Genomic DNA, 21,959 nt, shown 5'->3' on the forward strand with positions numbered 1-21,959 from the left:
CCCCACAGATCCTATTCCAGACTGGATTATCTTTTTGTGAGCTTTAGATTGGTGCCAAGAGTCAGGGAAGGTAAGATCCATACTATAACTTGGTCTGATCATGCTCCAGAAGAGCTTGATCTAGATGGACTGGGCAATGGTTCAGTGCGAACTAGCTGGAGACTGAATGATTTTTTACTAAAAATCCCAGAGGTTGCAAGGGACATAGGTCAGGAACTGGAGTCTTTCTTCCAAATTTATATGGGGAGTGTGCCATCTATCACAATTCTGGGGGAGGCCCATTAAGCTACGATAAGAGGGAAGATTATTGCAATTGCATCGGCTAGGAAGAGGGCGCGGGACAGGAGGATATGTTATCTTCAGACAAAACTGGAGAAACTATCAGCAACACATGAAGAGAATCAATCAGTCGAAAACTTGAACATTCTTAGAAAGACCAAAATGGAACTTATGTTTTGTTGGTGTCGAGGGCTTAGCAGGCTATGAGGGTGATTTAAAAAAGGTACCATGAAGAAGTCAATAGGCCTGATACACTTTTGGGAACTAAATTAAGAAATGTACAACCAAACTCTGGGATACAATCGATAATACAGCAATCGGACCTCCTAACGTCCAACCCTGAAAAAATCCTGGAGGAATTCCACAAATGTTATGCTAAATTGTATTATGGGTAAAAGGCTGTGCATGATATGCATTCCAAAAAGAGAACAAAGGAATTTCTTAACTCGTTTAACCTTCCAAAGATATTGCTGGCACAGAAGGAGAAGCTCAATCAAAAGATAACAATGGACGAACTTCTTCAGGTCTTTAAAAATTTGAAACCAAAAAAGCTCACGGGTCAGATGGCTTTTCCAATATTTACTATAAAAAAATTGCTAAGATTGTTTTCCCCCCATCGCTAAATTTATTAAATTCAATACGGTTTGACTCCTCTCACAACTTCTCTCCTAATATGCTTCAGGCATCAATTTCCTTGATTCCTAAAAAAGGCAAGGATCCTACGATTTGCGGGAGCTACCGTCCAATATCTAATTAATTCAGATATTAAGATATTTTCTAAAATCCTAGCAAACAGACTCATCACAATGATCAGATCAGAACTTTATTTACTTTAATTACCCACTCTGGTGGAGTGCTGCTTAACTCACATACTTTTTTTAGACTCATCACAATCCTCCCTTTTCTTATACAATACATGGTGATCAGGTGGGATTCATTCCAGGACGCCAGGCAGCAGATAATATTAGACGTATAGTAGCCACAACAGACTTCGCTCAAAAGTAAAAAAAAAACTTCACTCCTGCTCAGTCTCGATGCAAAAAAAGCCTTCGATCAAATTGATTGGAAATATATGTGTGAAACAATGAAATCCTTTGTATTTGAGGGCCTTTTTCTCAGGACAATATTATCTCTTTATAAACACTCCACAGCTAGATTGATAAGTAGTGGGGCCTCCTCAAAACTACTCCAAATTAAAAGCAGGACATGTCAGGGATGCCCTCTGTCACCACTGCTATTTGCTCTAAGTATTGAGCCTTTGGCGACCCAAATTTGAGGCAACACAAACATTACTGGTCTGCAATTAGGTGACCAAACTACAAATTGGCACTGTTCGCGGACGATATTATACTTACAATAGCAAAGCCATTGACATCTCTCCCTGTGAGGATTGTGCTTCGGCCCCGCCCCCGTGACGCATCCTGTGACGAGACTGGTGCAGAGACCTGTGACATCTTGCTGCCAGGTTGGCGGACACCACACGCACCGTGTCCAGGCTCCGCCCCCTTGGCACGCAACGAGACGCATGACACATGCCACACTACCAAGCCGGTGGACACCGCACGCACCCCACTCAGGCTCCGCCCACGTGACGTCACGGGTGATGCGCATCGCACACAAGCTACGCGCAGGCACTGCACGGCTCTGAGAAAGTCTGTATCTCTCTAATTATTCCTCGCATGCTCTTCTCCCCGCCCCTGCTTATCAGTGGACTGAATACTGCTGCGGCCGAGTTTATTCGAGCATTTGCCCGTTCTCGGCCGCAGCAGTAACCTGGCGCGCGCCGGAGGGTGCCGGGCGCGCGCCGAAGCAGTGGAGGAGCGCCCTCCGATCGGGGCTTTCTTCCTCCCGCTGCCGGGTCCGCCGGGTCCCCCGGAACCCCCTGCCGCCGTCCCCCACATCGCGGGACACCAGGGCTCCCTCGGGGAGCCCTGGACGCGCGTGCAGGGGGCGCAGGCACCCGATGACGCGTGACCGCGCATCGGTGACGCACGGCACGCCGAGGGGATGCCACTAGCAAGCCGGGAAATCTCCCGGCTTGCGGAACCGGCCGCACTTCAATAAAACGTGTCGCCAGTGTATGTCTGAAGGGGTGTTCTCATTCATTACTCTGCAGCCTTGTACTAACCAGCTATTGGCTTCCGGCTCCTTAAATGCTTAGCCAACCCTGCTGTAAGTTGACTGAGCATAAACTTCTGTTTATGTAACAAAGTGCTTGCCCCAAGCACACTGCTGCCTTGCTTTTGCCTAGTTAACTCTTGCTTTGCCTTCCTTGCTCCTGTTTGACTCGGCTTTTATCTGGACATCCGCCTTCTATGATCCCTGACTTCGGCTCGTATTTATTTGGACTTCTACCTTCTCTGCTCCTGGACCCCGGCTTCACACTATGACTATCCGATATCTCCTATCCTAGACCACGGCAAGTACCACGACCACTCTGACATCTCCTACCCTGATCCGGCTACACGACCTTCACTCTGCACTCTTGACTTGGTTACTCGGTTGCAGATAGGTGGTTACCAACATCCCCACCTCAGCCTTGCGGTCCTGTCCTGTTTGTGGTGAGCACCCGTTACAGTATGCTCTGGACCACAAACATGGACCCCACCGAGGTGGTTCGAGTCTTGAATCTGCATTCTGACATGTTCAAGTTGGAGAAATATGTTGATCAGAACAGTCAGCGAATAGTGCGGCTCCAACGGACAGTGCAAACTCTGACAGATCAGGCACAATATATCCCGACGGAGTCTCGCCCCTCAGCGGTGTCGGCCCCCACTGCCACGCCTATAAACGTAGCCTCGGAATCCCGAGTCCCTATGCCCAACCGCTATGGTGTCAAACCGCTCGGCTGTCGCGGGTTCTTAAACCAATGTGATATCGAGTTCGAATTGATGCCATCTCGCTTTCTTTCCCAGCGGTCCCAGCGGTATCATATTGCTGGTAGTGGATGACACCTTGGCATGGGCTTCACCCATCTGGGAACAAAGGCCAGACCTCACAGGCGACATACGGGCTTCACCACAGAATTCCGCAGAGTGTTCGAAACAGATCTCAAAAAGTGGTCTAATTTCAATATCTCCTATATAGGAAGGATCAACTTGGTAAAAATGAACCTCCTCCGCAGGTTGCTTTACCTGTTCCAAACTCTCCCTATACAGGTTAACAACACGGATAAGCTAAATATTCAGGCACTCATAAATAATAAATGTATTTGGACTAATGAGAAAAGGCAAGAGTTAATAAAGCAATATTCACTCATCCAGCGAGGGCAGGGGGCCTGGGATTATCTTGCCTGCTATCCTATTATAAAGCGGTATAATCAGGCCATTTGGTGGATTGGCACACTGACCCCTCCCTGAGAAAATAGATAGCACTTGAATCAGCATTGATCCACCCAGTTGCGATAGCCAATATACTTTGGCTACCCTCAGATAATAAGCCACCGGCTCACAAACTCCCCTCAACAGTTTTACACTCTCTGAAGATCTGAGACAAACTCAAATTTAAATAAGTTGGCATCCAAAAATTCTCAACCCCTTTATGGGGGAACACAAATTTTCCTCCTTGTCAGGATAGGCAGGTGTTCTCCAATTGGGCAAGAGCGGGAATAAATAGACTAAGGGATTTAAGTACAAAAGGTAAAATGGTACAGTTTGACCAATTGATTCTGGAAAATGGAATCCCATCACAGGAAATATTTCACTTCCTCCAGGTCAGAGCATTTTATGCTAAGACTAACCCGCCCGAATCTGAGTCACGGTTTGAACTTTTGTGTATGGAAGCAGATACACAGAGAGGCCTAACCGTAAGATTATATGGGATTTTTGTCGATCCCTAGTGGGGCATGCAGGAGAAATGCAGTTACAGTATATTAGACTATGGGAGAGACCTAGGTGAAGAACTGGAATATGAGGAGTGGAATGATATTTTTAATGGAGTGGCTAGCTGCTCCATCTGCACAACGGTGAAAGAGAACGCGTACAAGGTAATGCTGCGGTGGTATCGGAACTCTATAGTCATAACCAAATATGTACCAGGGTACGCTGGTGTGGGGTGAGGGCCACATTCATCCACATGTGATGGCCCTGCGCCTTTATTGCTGAGTTTTGGGCCCAGATTCACAGTTGGATACAAGAAATTCTGGTTTTAGAGATACCATTGGATCTGTGGCTATTTCTCTTGAATAGACCCATTGTGGGCCTCTCGCGGGCAGAAAATAAACTGATAACTCAAATAGCCACCGCCACCAGGTGTAAAATTGCTGAGGTATGGATCCAGAACAAAATTCCTTCCATATCAACTGTTAGAGACAAAATATGGTTTATGTGCCAAATGGAGTAGTTGACTACTCTAATGATACAGCTGAACCCTGTTATAACGTGGTGCTCGGGGGCCACAGAATGAGACCGCGTTATAACCGGGATCGCGTTATAACTAGGATCGTGAAATGGCCACCATGATCAGAGAGGACTTACCCAGCAGCTCTCTCCTCTCTGCAGCTCTCTCTCCCTGCTTCATCAGGCTGCGTGCGCGGCGCTTACGTACGCTTTCGAGCGCAGAGGAGGGTCACATGAGGGTCACATTTGATATAGTACACATTCAGGAATCAAACCCATGACGTTTCATATGGTGGTACAATTCTCTAGCTACTACACCACAGGGTTAGTGTGATGAATCTCACTGTAGATGTTAAGTTTGTTTATAGAGTCAGGTTCATCTCACCAACCCTGTGGTGTAGCAGGTAGAGAATTGTACTAACATTTGAAGGGTCATGGGTTCAATTTCTGAATGGTATGGTATAATTTATACATTATTATTTGATATAATAATTTATAAATGATAACATAAATAAAATAATAATTTATAAATGCTAAATTATAATTAAAATAAAAATAAAATAATAATTGTTATTTTTAAAAAAAAAAACCCTTGGAGATGTTTTTAAATCGGGAGCCATGCTGAGACCGCATTATAAGCGGATCTGCGTTGTAGCAGATTGCGCTATAATGGGGTTGAGCTGTACTTGTATTAATTTCCAGAAAACTTGGAATCCATGGCTGCTATCTGTAGCTAATTCAGGCCTCAACTCGGTAACAAAAATGTTGTAAATGAGATTAGGCACAGTTTATTTAATGCAACACAAATGTAGTGGACGTGAGCGTTTTGGCAGATATGTATATTAAATATGTTGTATAAGGATGCTCCGGTACCAACTTCCCCTCCCCCTCCTCCCCCCTTTTTATTTTATACCATTTGTGTTCAGTCTCCCTCCCTTCCCAAAAAATGTAAAAGAAATTTATGTAAAATTGTTATGAAAACTGTCACTAAAATACAAGTTTAAAAATAAAAGAGATTCGCAATGTTTTAAATCCTTAACCTTAAAAAAACAAATGTAATCATTAACATATTAGAAATAGTATACCACTGCTTGTTAGAGTACTCTCCTTGTTTATTGTTTAGAACTATTTGAATATTTAGTTATGAGTACAGTTATTCTTTATTAACACGTGCTGTTCTTTCTCACAGGTTATAGTTATGCTGAGGGAACAGTTCCAAAATCTTAGAACAAAGGAATTTGTGATTTGGGTAAGAATTTACACAACATTTCATGTTTATATCCCGTGCGCTTGTGATATTTTATTTACATAAAGCAGACAAATATAGAGCCATATTTATTAAGCAGTGCTACTTCATAGACACCTTCCAGCAAAGCTTAGTAATGTGGCCTACACACTTGAATGGGGCCAAAAGGTGCCTTCCAGCACAGAAGGTGTCTTATTAAGTAGCACAACTAAGTGAATATGTTTTAAAATATTTGCTAATTTCTATAAAAATTAGACATTGGCAACTCAGTACTTCTGGTCAGAACACAGCAAAATAAAGACACCTATTGATAACTGCTTATGTGTTCCTCTGTAAGCTCTCAGGAAGTACCCAGCAGCTATTACTGTTATTTTAATGGCTGCTGGCTGCTTCTGGAGCTATACATAAAGCTTGGCTTTGTGTTGAATACGGATTTGAAATGTAACAAAACCAAAACGATTTAGTATTTGGGGGGGGGGAGTGCTTGGTCAGAAAGTAGGCAGTGGTAATTTACAGTATAACTACAGATGGGTGAATCCGCCCCAAATCCGTTGATGGATTTGTAGAATCCAATCCCCTGATTCAAAAATCCGTTGGCGAATTCTTAACAATGATTCTTGAATCCACGGATTGGATTGTACAAATCCATCAACGGATTGCGGAATCCGTGGAGTGTATTGACAATAATAATAAAAAGAATCCTCAAAACTCAATTCGCTCTTTTTGAGATTAATCCACGGAAATCCGCGGACCAAAGCAACTGGCAAATCCTCTGTGGATCCAAATCCACCCATTTCTAAGTACAACACTATATTCTGCTGTACCACCATACTGCACAGCAGCTTGTTACAGACAACTCTTACTAACAGGAGCCAACAAGTATAAGAGTAGACAGACGATAAACACAAGCAGAGCAAGAGAGCTTCTAAGAAACATATTCAGCTTGCATGTTACAGCACCATCTATGCATACTGTACACAACAGAAAATTAATCAGAGGCACACAGAAAGAAAGAAATCCAGAGCACACAGGATTACACATTTTAATAGAAATAGTCACAAAAAACTCTACAAGTTTAAGGTTGACTTCACTAGAGTTTATTATAGATGGACAGAATTTTTAGTCTGCCTCTCACTGGACAGTTCCTTTCAGCTGTTGAATTCCGTGTTTCAGTCACAAAATGGTAGATTTGATTTATTATTATTATTTTTTTCTAACAGTGCAAATTTTCTTGGAGGAAGAAGAGGACTTCAATTTAGTACTGTCTTCAGTTGTATACAGTATATCCTCATCAAATCTCCCCCCAAATAATTTAGGGAGAAACACAGGGTTTTAAGATGGATTTCGTGAGGAACGGATCCAATGGAAGATTCCTATGTATCCACCCAGATTTGTTAGTGCCCAATCCGCAAATGGATTCCAGTGTGTGGTTCAGATTTTGGCAAAATCAGTGGCAGAAATCCGTGGATCTGATTCAGACAAGTCCGCCCATCTCTAGAGTTTACACTATATTATTAGATACATCTTATTTAGCAGTTTAGTGTATATGACAGTGTAAAAATATGTATATATATATATATATATATATATATATATATATATATATATATATATATATATATATATATATACACAGTATATTACGAATCTCAAACAACAATCTAGGCTTACTGGAGATATTTCAAAATACAGCTAAACCCCGTTATAACGCGGGTCTCGGGGTCCACCCCGAGACCACCGCGTTACTAACGGGGTCGCGAGAAAAAAATGGCCGCCGCGCTTTAGCGCATATTCATCCCGCGGGACAGGAGATGGGAGCGGGCATGTCCCTCCGCTCCCCGCTTCCCCCTGTCACCGCGGGACAGCCCGCGGGGCAGGAGATGGGAGCGGGGATGTCCCTCCTGTCCCCACTTCCCCCTGTCACCGCGGGACAGGCCGCGGGGCAGGAGATGGGAGCGGGGATGTCCCTCCTGTCCCCGCTTCCCCCTGTCACCGCGGGACAGGCTGCGGGGCAGGAGATGGGAGCGGGGATGTCCCTCCTGTCCCCGCTTCCCCCTGTCACCGCGGGACAGGCCGCGGGGCAGGAGATGGGAGCGGGGATGTCCCTCAGGTCGCCGCTTACCTCAGATCCCGCTGCCTGCATGGAGGTGGTAGCGGGGGGTTTCTTCTCCCCACCGCTGTCCCCGGTGCTCCCGCTGCCTGCGCGGGAGGAGGGGGGGGAGCAGGTGGTGGTGCTGGTCGCGGCCTTTCCTCTGCTCCGACCCCACCCCCCGTCTGTGTAGAGTGAGAGAGTGTGTGTGTGTATGTATATATGGGAGAGAAAGTGTGTGTGTGTATATGGGTGTGTGTATGTGGGTGTGAGTGTGTGTAAGTGTCTGTGAGTGTGTGTAAGTGTGTGTAAGTGTGTGTGAGTGTCTGTGGGTGTCTGTGAGTGTGTGTGAGTGTCTGTAAGTGTGTGTGAGTGTCTGTAAGTGTGTGTGAGTGTGTGTGAGTGTCTGTAAGTGTGTGTGAGTGTGTGTGAGTGTCTGTGAGTGTCTAAGTGTGTGTGAGTGTCTGTAAGTGTGTGTGAGTGTGTGTGAGTGTCTGTAAGTGTGTGTGAGTGTGTGTGAGTGTCTGTAAGTGTGTGTGAGTGTGTGTGAGTGTCTGTGAGTGTGTGTAAGTGTGTGTGAGTGTCTGTAAGTGTGTGTGAGTGTCTGTAAGTGTGTGTGAGTGTGTGTGAGTGTGTGTGAGTGTCTGTAAGTGTGTGTGAGTGTGTGTGAGTGTCTAAGTGTGTGTAAGTGTGTGTGAGTGTGTGTGAGTGTCTGTAAGTGTGTGTGCAGTGTGCAGTGTGTGTGCAGTGTGTCAGTGTGTGCAGTGTCAGCAATGACCAGTGTGTGTGCAGTGTGTGTGCAGTGTGTGTGCAGTGTGTGTGCAGTGTGTCCAATGAGCAGTGTGTGTGCAGTGTGCAGTGTGTGTGCAGTGTGTCCAATGAGCAGTGTGTGTGCAGTGTGTGTGCAGTGTGTCAGTGTGTGCAGTGTGAGCAATGAGCAGTGTGTGTGCAGTGTGCAGTGTGTGTGCAGTGTGTCAGTGTGTGCAGTGTGAGCAATGAGCAGTGTGCAGTGTGTGTGCAGTGTGTCAGTGTGTGCAGTGTGAGCAATGAGCAGTGTGTGTGCAGTGTGCAGTGTGTGTGCAGTGTGCAGTGTGCAGTGCAGTGTGTGCAGTGTGTCAGTGTGAGCAATGTGCAGTGTGTGTGCAGTGTGCAGTGTGTGTGCAGTGTGTGTGCAGTGTGTGTGCAGTGTGTCAGTGTGTGCAGTGTGAGCAATGAGCAGTGTGTGTGCAGTGTGCAGTGTGTGTGCAGTGTGTCAGTGTGTGCAGTGTGAGCAATGAGCAGTGTGCAGTGTGTGTGCAGTGTGTCAGTGTGTGCAGTGTGAGCAATGAGCAGTGTGTGTGCAGTGTGCAGTGTGTGTGCAGTGTGCAGTGTGCAGTGCAGTGTGTGCAGTGTGTCAGTGTGAGCAATGTGCAGTGTGTGTGCAGTGTGTGTGTGCAGTGTGCAGTGTGTGTGCAGTGTGTGTGCAGTGTGTGTGCAGTGTGTCAGTGTGTGCAGTGTGAGCAATGAGCAGTGTGTGTGCAGTGTGCAGTGTGCAGTGTGTGTGCAGTGTGTCAGTGTGAGCAATGAGCAGTGTGTGTGCAGTGTGCAGTGTGTGTGCAGTGTGGCAGTGTGAGCAATGAGCAGTGTGTGTGCAGTGAGTGTTAAAACGGGAGCAACGGGAAAACCGCGTTATAACCGAATCGCGGTATAACGAGGCGCGTTATAACGGGGTTTAGCTGTATTATTAAGATACTAATCTCTTTATTCATATTGAAGCTTTCTTATAACAATGATATTTAAGGTTATTTTTATGTTCTATTATGTCAACTTTTATGTAATATGCCTGAATCTATTAGTATGGAGATAAACTAATTAGTTCAATGTATTGTGTATTATTTCTTTAGTAATCATGCTGTTTCTATATTATTTCTATTTCTGCTTTAGATATTACAAATACTGGCATGGTTGTTTGGTACAATTATCTTGAAGGCAGTGACTTCAATAATATTGGGAGCAGCAGATGATGTAAGTCCATTCAGTTGTATGTATATACTGTACCGGCATTGTTTTATGTGTAGTGTATTGCAGTCTTGTACAGTATGTTGCATTTACACTGTTAGTCATAAATGTACAGTTTTAATAAATAGCACTTTTTAGTCTTACATTTGTGTTTCCCCAATTTGAAACAATGTAGCTAAAGCAGCATGAGTAAATGAAGGCACAATACACATGTTTCGTGTGTCACATTTAATTGAGCTATTTTCATTCTTTCACCGTTTTGACTTTTTTAAAAAGTTTTTTTTTACTTTAAATGTAGGCATGGGAATTCTTAATTACAACTTTTGGGTTTTTTTATTTTAAAGGTTATAAAGTACAGACTTTGAAGGAAAAAAGAAGATATGTTATCAGGTGGTAGGATTTTAGAAAATGAATTTTTAGCATATGTTTCAAGAAGTGATTACATCCTTAGGATAAGAAAACATAATGGTGGTTTTGTACTTAAGGTTATTTTTGAAGCAGAGAAAGTGTTTTGACGTACAATACTGTACTATTGGAGCACAGCTGCATCAAATGTAAGAAATAATGTCTTAATCTGGTGACGATTGTTAGAAGCTGAAAGTTACCCAACCTCAAACGTATATAGTTACATAGTAGATGAGGTTGAAAATAGACATATGTCCATCAAGCTCAACCTATGCTAACTATAGATGTCAGATATTTATCCTATATTTATATTTACTGTATTTTAATCCAGAGGAAGGCAAACAAAACACTCCAGTGATGTCTAATAAGGGGGGAAATAAATTCCTTCCAAATAATGGCAATCACATTTCTCCCTGGATCAACATCCTTCCCATGTTCACTTATTTGGTTTATCCCTATATACCTTTCCTTTCTAAAAAGATGTCCAACCTTTTTTAGAAGATGTCTATTGTATGTGTCATCACAATCCCCATGGATATTTTAACTGCCCTTACTGTAAAGAACCGTTTCCTTTGTTACTATCGAAATCTCCTTTCTTCCAACCTTAAGGTATGACCTTTTGTCGTTTGTACTGCCCTTGGGATGAATAGTTATTTTGAAATATCCTTGTATTTACCCTTAATATATTTGTATATAGTTATCATATCCTCTTTTAGACGCCTCTTTTCTAATGTAAACAAATCGAAATTAGCTAGCCTCTCCTCATAAGTCAGATTTTATAACCCCTTTAATAATTTGGTGGCTTTTCTCTGCACTTTTTCTAGTTTCATAATGTCTTTTTTATGGAGTGGTGCCAAAAACTGTACTCCATATTCAAAGTGTAGTCTTACTAAAGCTTTATACAGTGGCATATTTACTGTATGCTTTCTTCCCTTCCATCCATTCCCCGTTTAATGCAAGATAAAATCTTATTTGTCTTTGCAACATTGGGCACCATTGCTAAGCCTGCTGTCTACAAGCATTCCTAAATCCTTCTCCATCAAGAATGTACCCCAAATTGTACAACATATTCAATGTGTGGTCTTACTAATGCTTTGTAAAGGGGCATAATTATGTTTACTTCCCTTCCATCCATTGCCCGTTTAGTGCAAGATAAGATCTTGTTTGCATTTGCAGCTACTGCATGACTTTGGGCACTATTGCTAAGCCTGCAGTCTACAAGCACTCCTAAATCCTTCTTCATCAACGATTGACTTATTTCTGCCCCATTTAATGTGTAAGTACTCAGTTTATGCATTTGGGAATCAAAAATAAATAAACATCTATCTGCATTAAACCTTATCTGCCATTTACCTGTTTATCCAAGTCCTGAGAGAAATGAAATCCTGCTGATTACACTACTCTATTACACAATTTATTGTCATCAGCAAAGATGGAGATCATGCTCTCTATGCTACCCATAAGGTCATTAGTAAATAAGTTGAAAATCAGGGGACCCAGTACCGATCCCTGAGGTACTCCACTCACAACTTTAGCCCAACCTTAAAAGGCTCCATTTACGACAACACTCTGTTGTCTATCCTTCAGCCAATTTTCAATCCAGGTGCATATATTTTTACTGAGTTCAATTTCCTTTATTTTGTACACTAACGTTTTGTTTAGCACCATATCAAAAGCCTTTGTAAAATCTTAGTAGACCACATCAACTGCATTATCCTCATCTAAATTCCTACTTACTTCCTCAAAGAAACTAATAAGGCTAGTTTGGCACGACTTATTCTTCATAGTGTAAATCCATGCTAACTGTTACTAATAATTTTGGTATCCATTAGGTATTTCTGAATATTATCCCGTACTAAACCTTCATGTAGCTTCCCCACTATTTCTGTCAGGCTTAGAGGTCTGTAATTCCCTGGTAGTGATCTAGCTCCTTTTTAAATATAGGCACCACATCTGCTTTACGCCAATCTTGTGGTACTGAGCCTGTGGAAATGGAATCTTTGAATATTAAATGTAATGGTTTGGCTATTACTGAACTTACCTCCTTCAGAACTATTGGCTGCATGCCATGCAAGGCTTCATTGTTGACCCAGATCACAGGGAGAAAAAGTGATGCACATTCACACTAGTGAATTCATTTTTTTGTCATATAACTTTTCCCTAACTTCTCAAATCGCAATCTGATGTACTTGGGGAAATAATTGGAGTAGAGAGCGCTTTGACCCAAATCCACAAGAGGGTGAATGCTAGTAAAGAAATGCTAAAGCTTAGTTTCCTTTTGTGGATCTGGGCCATTGTATCAATTTTACTCCAAAATTGCAATATAGCCTCTTAATATACAGTATTTGGGTATTTCAGCACATACTGTATGCACGGTCTGTTACAAAACATCACGTTGAGCTGTGACACCACTGGTTGAAGACTTGTGATTTCTTTGTTTTTAGGCTCACATAGGCAACCTTCTTAAATCCAAGTTTACCAACTACAAGGATTTTGACACATTGATGTATACCTGTGCTACAGAATTTGACTTCATGGAGAAAGAGGTATATGACTGAATTATTATTATTATTATTATTTTTTTTTTACAGAAACACAGTGTGGTTTTTTTTTTCCACTTGACTTTTAGGGCCATTATTATTAAACAGTGCTATTTCATAAGACACCCACAGATGCCAGTAGACACCTTCTGGTCCCACAAATGAATGTATCAAAACATCTATAGTAAAATATTCTAATTTGATCTATGTGTAAATATTAAATAACTACGAAATGAGAGAAAACTACTGTCAGGGCAAAAAAACATTGCTTTGGAAAAAGATAATAGGTGCGTACCTTTAAAGCAGTGTGGCCACATTAAAACAATACAAAGAAAAAAGATATAGAAGGCAGCACTCTAACAATTGACTTTTTGTTTGACGATCTTCACAAGGAATTGTGTAATTCAGCAGCAAGTTCGATGCAAAAAAGTTCACAACTTTATATGTGTAGAAGCATGCAGGAAATACAACGTTTCTGGCCTCCGTGGGCCCTTCGTCAGGTTAGGGGATGATTGTATTGCATGCCGGCTATTTTGGAAATATATTGGATTATGGGAAAACAACATTTAGTAGTCATACTCTATTTACCAAGAGCTACCCCATTCGACAACCTCTGTGTCAGAAGACACCTTACAGCCCATATTTACGTGCTAGTCTTAGAGTTGCACTGCTTAGTAAATGTTTCCCTTAATGCGGCACATTATACCATTTTTATTACAGTAGTCACACGTTGCTCCTACGTGTATCTGCCGCATGTTGTTTCTGGTTTTGTACAAATTATACTTTATTGATATTCTATCATTTTAATAAAAAAATACTAGCTACATCAATATGAGTTTTTTTTAAATTTGCAAACAGGTTACACGCTTCTCAATTAAAAGACATGTTTTTGTACACTTGTTGCAATGGTATCATAAAATATCAGAGCATTTCGCCAATGATTTGCCACAGGGTTCAATTGTAACAAACTATCACATCAATTACCAGTGGCAAGGGTCACATTGGACTTTTTTTTCTTTTTTTTTTTTAATCTGGCTGTGACAAATATGTGTCCCAGATAGTGTCCACACTAGAACTATTTTAATCAAAACTAAACTAAGGTACACGACATCTGTTTTTTTTTCTGTCATGATGTCCCTGTAATGCAAGTGACAGGCATACCTGTCAAGTGAACTGGAAAAAAATAGAGTGTAACTAACTAACTTTACCCAATTACTCATCATGCAGCATAAGACAGTCTGAAACCATCAGTATTTGACAGGCAGTAGTGTCTGCCCTCAATATTCACAGATTTTACCATTCTTCTTTCTAATTATGCGTTACTGATGTTGATGAAACATGATGTCTTCGAGTAGTTATTTTCTTAATTTGGTTTGGAGCTTGCGCTGTCCACTTCTCATTCATTGTACACCGAAGAACCATTTGAACCATTAGGTTTCCCAGTTCATGCATGTAATGTTTGTCCATATACTGTAGCTTCTGTGCACCTTTCAAATTGGATTACAAACTTACTGCCACAGCTTCTTTCTGTGTAGGATGGGATTCAAAATGTTCAGCCCCCATAAATAAGATCTTTTGTTTTCCCAAAAAGTTATTGTAACACTATTACACTTTCTGAGAAATATACACTGCTATACTGCTCAAGTTCATTTAAAAAATGTAAATAACTGATTTAATTATCTAAACATAAAAGGCTCGGTGGATCAAGTAAGTGATCAAGTAAGTGGATCAAGCACAGAAGCAATCGCCAATTTTGAACACCGGTCCATGTTTGCAATTGGTTTTATTATTTTTGTTTTCTTTTTATCAAGATGGTGCTGCATTTCCTTTTCCATTTCACTAATAGATCTTTCCAGTATTTTGCCTTCCCTGGTTTTGTTCTTGGGATTTTTATCCATGTGAGTAAAAAAAATAAAAAAATATGTATCCATTATTAACTCTTTGTTTATGGGGCTACTTTACAATGCTTTCCCTCTTTTAAATGCTTGTATTGTCATTTTGTAAGTATTGAAAGAGGTAAGCAATGTCTTTTGCATAGGGAATTCTATGAAAGGCTTAAATGACAATATAAATTTAATAGTTAGCAAACAATGGCACTCCAGTACTCACAAGTTGATAAGTAAGTATATACCATAAATGTTCGACTAAACGCCGGGGCATAAATAGTAGCCTATGCTTGAATTATACCGGATAATAGTGCAGAAATTGTAAATAGTGACCGGGTCTCAAATAGTGGCCAAGCTACCTAGCGGAGTCTCCCTGTGCATGTCAAGGGTAATTCCCTGCTGACGCAAGCTTGTTTACCATTGATGTCGCTGGTCGTTTTATACGTGCCCTTTATGAACGTTGTTCGTTATGGGTGCCAATATAAATGATGTGCATGTGATCAAGAAGTGTCTAGTGGCTGTTCTGATGATACCAGTATTTGACAGGACAATAAAAAAAAAACTGGTATGTTATAATTGTTTTAATATTAATAGAAGCAGCATTTGGTTATTTACCTACCTAAATTAGTTTTGTATTAGAATTCTATTATAACCCATACAGCTGAAATCTTTTATACTTCACAGCACTTAAAAATCCATGTTTTATTTTTCTTCATTTTTTATATTAAACATTATTTTATACTTTATTTGAACATTATTTTAATTTCATTTGTAGCCGGGGCATAAATAGTAGCATGTGCTTGAATTGTAGCCGGGTACAAGCGCAGAAATTGTAGATCGTAGCACAGGCTATTATTCGAACATTTAGGGTACCTCTTGTGATCAGCCTCTGTTGATCCTGGCGTCCCAAAGCAGGATCTAGTGTAGATGCAAAAGTATGAAGTGGAAGGAGGCACACAGGATAAGTAATGTAGTAAAATCAGCTTACTTCATGTTTATAACATTCTTCGAGCAGGTACATCCATAAAGTAACATTTCAGGGCCATGTCTGGTTATAGGGCTCAGGGCCCTGAAACGTTACTTTATGGATGTACCTGCTCGAAGAATGTTTTGAGAATAAATAAAAACATTTGTTTTCCTGTGTGCCTCCTCTCACTTTTTACATTTGCATCTATGAAATGCTTGTCGTGTATTTATAACTGATATACAGTACTATACAATACAAATAGTTTGTTTATTTAATTTTTTAGACTCCATTGAGATACTTAAAGACTCTTCTACTTCCGGTCGTTCTCCTCATATTTGTCGTGATATGTTCATGGGTAAGTGCATCGAAATCACTTTGTCAAAAGTAATTAAAGTCAAAACAATTGAAGACCTAAATATGATTTCACCTACAATGTACTAATTAATATGTGTTCCAGGATGTGTGTTGTTCTCTCGTTGACCAAAAGGGCACTGAAAGAGATACAGTAATCACTTGCAGCTCTGGCAGTTGCTATCGAGTGCATTATCCTGAAGTGCTAGAGTCATAACTAATGCATCACCACTGTAGAAGTAAAGCTTCTGATGAGGTTTAGTGATGACTTAAAGATGCAAAAACAAGCTTTTCGTTTATAGATGTTCATCATTAAGTTCTCATTTCTGACGCACACAGTTGACTTCAGACAACCGTTATTCCTGTTATATAAAAAAGAGCGAGCTATATTAGTTGCTAATGGCTAGATACTTCTATGCTAAAAAAAAAAAAAAAGGTTCTGCAATGACAAAGGATTTTTATTTTGTTGATCCACATTGATATGAATTAGGAGATTAGTCATCTTGTTTCGTCTTTGTTCAGATTAGTAAAAACATATAATTTGCCTACAAATAGACACACTCACACATATACATTTGCCAAATAAACATAATCTAAAAAAAACATGTTTTAGTTTCTCTCTTATCGTTTGCATTCCCCCCTACTTCTATTTTTGGATTGGAACCTGGGGGTCCGGGTGAGCATGGGGTTTTTTTTGTTAGCTGTGAGGATCTTCTTGTTGCTGACCGGTGAAGTTTCTGGGTTTAAAGCTCCCACTAGGGGAAGCAAAATGTCTCCCTCTCGGACGGCCATTTAAACCTCTTTTAAAGTTTGGAAGTAATACCCGTGATTTTACCAGTAAGTATCTCTTGAGAACTGGAGAGTCCCTGCACCTGAAAATCACGAGGTACAAATCTGGAAACTGAAAATCACGAGGTACAAATCTGGAAGACCCCTCAACCTTCCTGTTCCAATGCTGTTTTAAAAAAAAAGAAAAAAGCAGGTTTAGTGGTGGAAAAACTTTACCTGTGCTTAAGTTGGTAAAATAGATAGTTGAGTGTCACTTTGTTCCACAAATATGGCCTTGCTATATGAAGATTCTCATGTTCTGTTGTCCATAAAGCTTACACACTTTTGTTTGGTACCTAACTTAATGCTGTATAGCGCAGCATCACTGCTTTTCTTTAATGGACTACAACCAATGGATAAACGGAGAAATCTCTGTGAGCTTTCACTTTCTCTGTCCCAAGCAGAGACCAAAGGGAGGTATGGAGCACAAGTGGTGGAAAAATAGCCAATGCAGTACTGTAGGTCAGGGGTCGCTAACTCCATTCCTCAAGAACCACCAACAGGTCGGGTTTAAAGTATATCCCTGCTTCACTGAGCAACTGATTGAGCCACCTGTGCTGATGAAGGGATATCCCTAATACTTGGCTTGTTAGTGGCCCTTGAGAACTAGAGTTGACCACCCCTTCAGTAGGTGCAACACTCAAATTTGAAGCACCTCATTCCTTGGTGGCCATATGGGGGTTACTCATTAAGATACACAAAAGCTACATTTGCAGTTAATGTGAGTTTCTTTGTGATATTACATTGATTATCACTATCGCAGTTTAATTAATCGCCGCCTTGGAAATCTCGGGGGAGGGTGGTCCAAAATAATGCATGCCTTGCGGTCTGTCACTCCTTAGTTACGCCACTTCTTGATTCATTTATAATCTTGCAGATCCACTTTCCTTTTGAAGAAAATATGATTTAGACTCTGGGGAATATTCATGTAGCTTCGATGTTATCACTGCAACATCAAATGTGTTTGCATGTTCCTACCGAACGGTATGAATTTCATGAAAAAACGCTATTCAGTATGATTTATCGCTTGGTAAATACCATTTGGTACAAAATTGACATACTGTACCGCACAAGTAGGAATTTGCTTTTCAAGCGATATGCCAATGCGGTTTCGCTGCAGTCTGGAATAGCTGTGCAAAGAGAAACATAGTATTGAAGCAGGGGGTCTCCAGAGTTGAAGCACATTAGTTTCAGGTTGGAGGACCCCAAAATGCAAGTTTGGTCATTTTTTGAGCTACCACACGGCTTGTCAGAGTCAGAATGCAAACGCATTTTTAAAAGCCATTTCCAAGCGATTTTTCCACGTTATCGAAACTTTATGAATGGCCACAAATGCAAAATCACTTGGAAAGTGCACTTAACACACGCTAAGTCACTTATCGAAGCTACTTGAATTGGCCTCTCTGTCTTTTCTTTATAGCATGAATATTATATAATTCTTTCTGTAGTGAAGTCCAAAGAGCTTTTTCCCATTTAAGTTCTAGCTTTTATTGTAATTGGGCACAGTACCACTACGTTTTTCCAAGGACACTTTGACTTCTCGGCCCAAGTAGTCTGTATTTTCTTTTCTCTATTTTGTTACAATTCTGTATCGTTTTTGGAAGCAGTTCTCAGACACTGATTTCTCTGTCAAACTACCTTTAGTAACTGACTTGCTACTGTATGTCTTTCTCCATTCTCTCGGCTGTGTTGCCGTTAAAGATATTAGAAAATAGGAAAGGCAGTTTCTGTGGAGAGACTGTATTTATTGAGGTAATAGTGTTTTGCCTAGGTTGACTTCATGTGCAGATGAAAGACTGTTTTGATATTGCAAACAGCATGCACGTTTAATCATGATCTAAATTTGACATTGTTCGTACATAATGGAAAAAAGGAACTAGCCAGAATCTACAGTATGTGTAAATTGACTTAACTCATTCACTGCCGATCTGTTGATTTCAGTCTTTATTATACATTTGGAGGGTTATGTATTAAAGTTTCCTGGCTGCATTGGGGGGAAAAAACAACTGCATTCTATGTACCAAAGCAATAAATCCTACTGCTTTTATTTAACTTTTCTTTGATAAATCCCCCACTAAAATTTTCTCCAGTGTGGGGAGGGCGTCTTCAGTAAATTGAATGGGCAGACTATTTATTTATTTATTTATTTATTTATAAAATATTTTACCAGGAAGTAATACATTGAGAGTTACCTCTCGTTTTCAAGTATGTCCTGGGCACAGAGTAAAACAAATAATACATGGTTACAAATACAGTTACATAAATGAACAAGGTATACATTTATATACAAGACATTGCATGCACAGTTAAAGAAAATATATATTATGAGCTTATGAAACAGTTACAGACCAGATTAAAGTGTGAGACAGCCTTAGATTTGAAAGAACTTAAGCTGGTGGTGGATATGAGAGTCTCTGGTAGGTTGTTCCAGTTTTGGGGTGCACGGAAGGAGAAGGAGGAACGTCCGGATACTTTGTTGAGTCTTGGGACCATGAATAGTCTTTTGGAGTCTGATCTCAGGTGATAGGTACTGCATGTGGTAGGGGTGAGGAGCTTGTTCAGGTAGCTGGGTAGCTTGCCCAGAAAGTATTTGAGGGTGAGACAGGAAAGGTGAACTTTGCGCCTAGACTCTAGTGATGACCAATCTAGTTCTTTGAGCATTTCGCAGTGATGTGTGTTGTAGTTGCATTGGAGAACAAAACGACAAATTGAATTGTAGAGGGTGTCAAGTTTGCTAAGGTGGGTTTGAGGAGCCGAGCCATATACTATGTCTCCATAGTCAATAATTGGCATTAGCATCTGCTGTGCAATACGCTTTCTGACCAGGAGACTTAGGGAGGATTTGTTCCTGTAAAGTACCCCTAGTTTGGCATAGGTCTTGGTTGTCAGGGTATCAATGTGCATCCCGAATGTTAAGTGGGAGTCAAACCATAAGCCCAGGTATTTAAAACTAGTGACAGGTGTTAGGGTGGTTTTAGCGTTGGTTCTAATCAGGAGCTCAGTCACTGGAAGCTTTACAAATTTAGTCTTGGTCCCAAATACCATTGTTACAGTCTTGTCAGTGTTTAAAAACAGTTTGTTTTGGGAAATCCAGTTTTCGAGTCTCAAAAAGTCAGACTGAAGTATGTGTTGAAGGTCAGAGAGGCTATGGCTGTGTGCATACAGGATTGTGTCATCTGCATACATGTGTATTGAGGCTTCCTTACAAGCTGTGGGAAGATCATTAATGAACACTGAGAAGAGTAGGGGCCCCAGAACAGAGCCTTGCGGGACACCACAGGTGATATCCAGGGGGTTGGAGTTAGAGCCTGAGATGGACACATGTTGGGATCTTCCTGATAGGTAGGACTGAAACCAGTTTAAAGCATGTTTCCCTATTCCAGAGCTCTGGAGTTTGTTAAGCAGGATAGCATGATCAACTGTGTCAAAAGCCTTTGCAAAATCTAGGAATACTGCACCAGTGAGTTGGCCCCGTTCCATTCCACACTGGATTTCATTGCAAACTTTTAGCAGGGTAGTTACGGTGGAGTGTTTGGGACGAAACCCAGACTGGAATTGGCTAGGGAAATTTGTCTTGGTGTAGAACTCGCTTAATTGGGAGTGGACACATTTTTCCGTAACTTTGGATAGAATTGGGAGAAGTGAGATTGGCCTGTAGTTTGAGACAGTGTTTTTGTCCCCACTTTTGAAGATTGGGACAACTCTGGCAGTTTTCCAGGTCTTAGGGATATGGCCTGCAGACAGGATAGAGTTGACTATCGACGCAATTGGTTTGGCAATGGCTGGGGCACCAAGTCGTAGGAACCTAGATTGTAGTAAGTCGGGTCCACATTGGCTGCTTAGTTTTAGTTTGAGGAGCGCTTGTGTAATCTCCTCTTCAGATACTGGGCTAAATTGAAAATTGTGGGCAGTGTTGGGAGGGGGTGGGACTATAGGGGTACTCCCAGGATGAGATTCAGGTTTGGGGTTTGTGCTGCGTTTCGCTAATAGGTTAGTGGCACACCCCACAAAGTAATCATTGAATGCATTTGCAATGTCAGTGGGGTTTGTCAGAGTAATATCCCCCTTAGTGATATTACTTGGTTGTTGATGGTTAGGAGGCTGGAATATATTGTTGATAACCTTCCAGAAATTAGCTGGGTTTGATGTATTCTGGAGGAGATTGTCAGAGTAATATTGTGCTTTTGCATGCCTTGTTTGCCTTGTGCACACGTTCCGCAGGCATCTGTAGTGATTGAGATCCTTGGTAGTGCCAGTTACTTTGTAGCTTTTCCACAAGGCATCCCTGAACTGGTAGAGTGCTATAAGGTCAGGTGTAACCCATGGAAGGTGGGCCCCCCGTACCCTTATTTTGCGTAGTGGAGCATGGGTATCGCAGAGTTTTAAGAACTCGGATTGGAAATAGTCGAGCGCAGAATCAGGGTCGGGAATTAAATCGATTCTGTGCCATGGGCAGTTGGTAAGGTCATCCAGAAACTGTTGTGGGTTAAAGTTTTTAAATGTTCTAGTTAGGAGAACTTTGGGGCTTGAATGGGGCGGTTTAATTTTCCTTACACAGTACACTATTGCATGGTCACTGAAAATGTCAGGAAGGATGCCAGAGGATTGGATTCTGCTGGGGTTTGAGGAGAGAATCCAGTCTAGCAAGGAATGGTTATGCGACTTCAGGTTTATTCGTGTGGGTTGGGAAATGAGTTGCGATAGGTTAAGTGACTTGATTTGTATCTGGATTTTGTGGTTTTTAGGGTCAAGCCAATTGAAGTTGAAATCCCCAAGAACTAGCAGCTCACTCTTCTCATTCAGAGAGGAAATGGAGGCAAGAAATTGGGTGATATCAGTCAAGGATTGTGGAAGGGCTTTAGGTGGGCGGTAGATGCCAGCAAGCAAGATGGGCTTAGAAAAGGGGAGGCAGATTTTGCCAACTAGAGTTTCAAAAGAGGGTGGACTTGGTGGGCAATGTAGCAGTGTAAATTGTAAGGTGTCTGCAATATAAAATAACACCCCTCCTCCTCTCTTTGACCTATCTCTCCTAA

The 21,959-nt window shown here is 41.3% G+C and overlaps 1 protein-coding gene across 6 annotated transcripts in view; it reads left to right on the forward strand.

Moving 5' to 3' along the window:
- DPY19L1 (dpy-19 like C-mannosyltransferase 1) overlaps nucleotides 1–21,959 on the forward strand; it is a 251,591-nt gene that overhangs the window by 154,681 nt on the left and 74,951 nt on the right. For all 6 annotated transcript variants that reach the window (XM_075586669.1, XM_075586667.1, XM_075586666.1 and 3 more), the window contains 4 exons: nucleotides 5,806–5,865; nucleotides 9,875–9,955; nucleotides 12,799–12,900; nucleotides 16,031–16,102. In XM_075586669.1, coding sequence (XP_075442784.1) covers nucleotides 5,806–5,865; nucleotides 9,875–9,955; nucleotides 12,799–12,900; nucleotides 16,031–16,102 — 315 coding nt within the window. The remainder of the gene's footprint in view (nucleotides 1–5,805; nucleotides 5,866–9,874; nucleotides 9,956–12,798; nucleotides 12,901–16,030; nucleotides 16,103–21,959) is intronic.

Source organism: Ascaphus truei, chromosome 2 (genome assembly GCF_040206685.1).
Source record: "Ascaphus truei isolate aAscTru1 chromosome 2, aAscTru1.hap1, whole genome shotgun sequence".
NCBI lineage: Eukaryota > Metazoa > Chordata > Amphibia > Anura > Ascaphidae > Ascaphus > Ascaphus truei.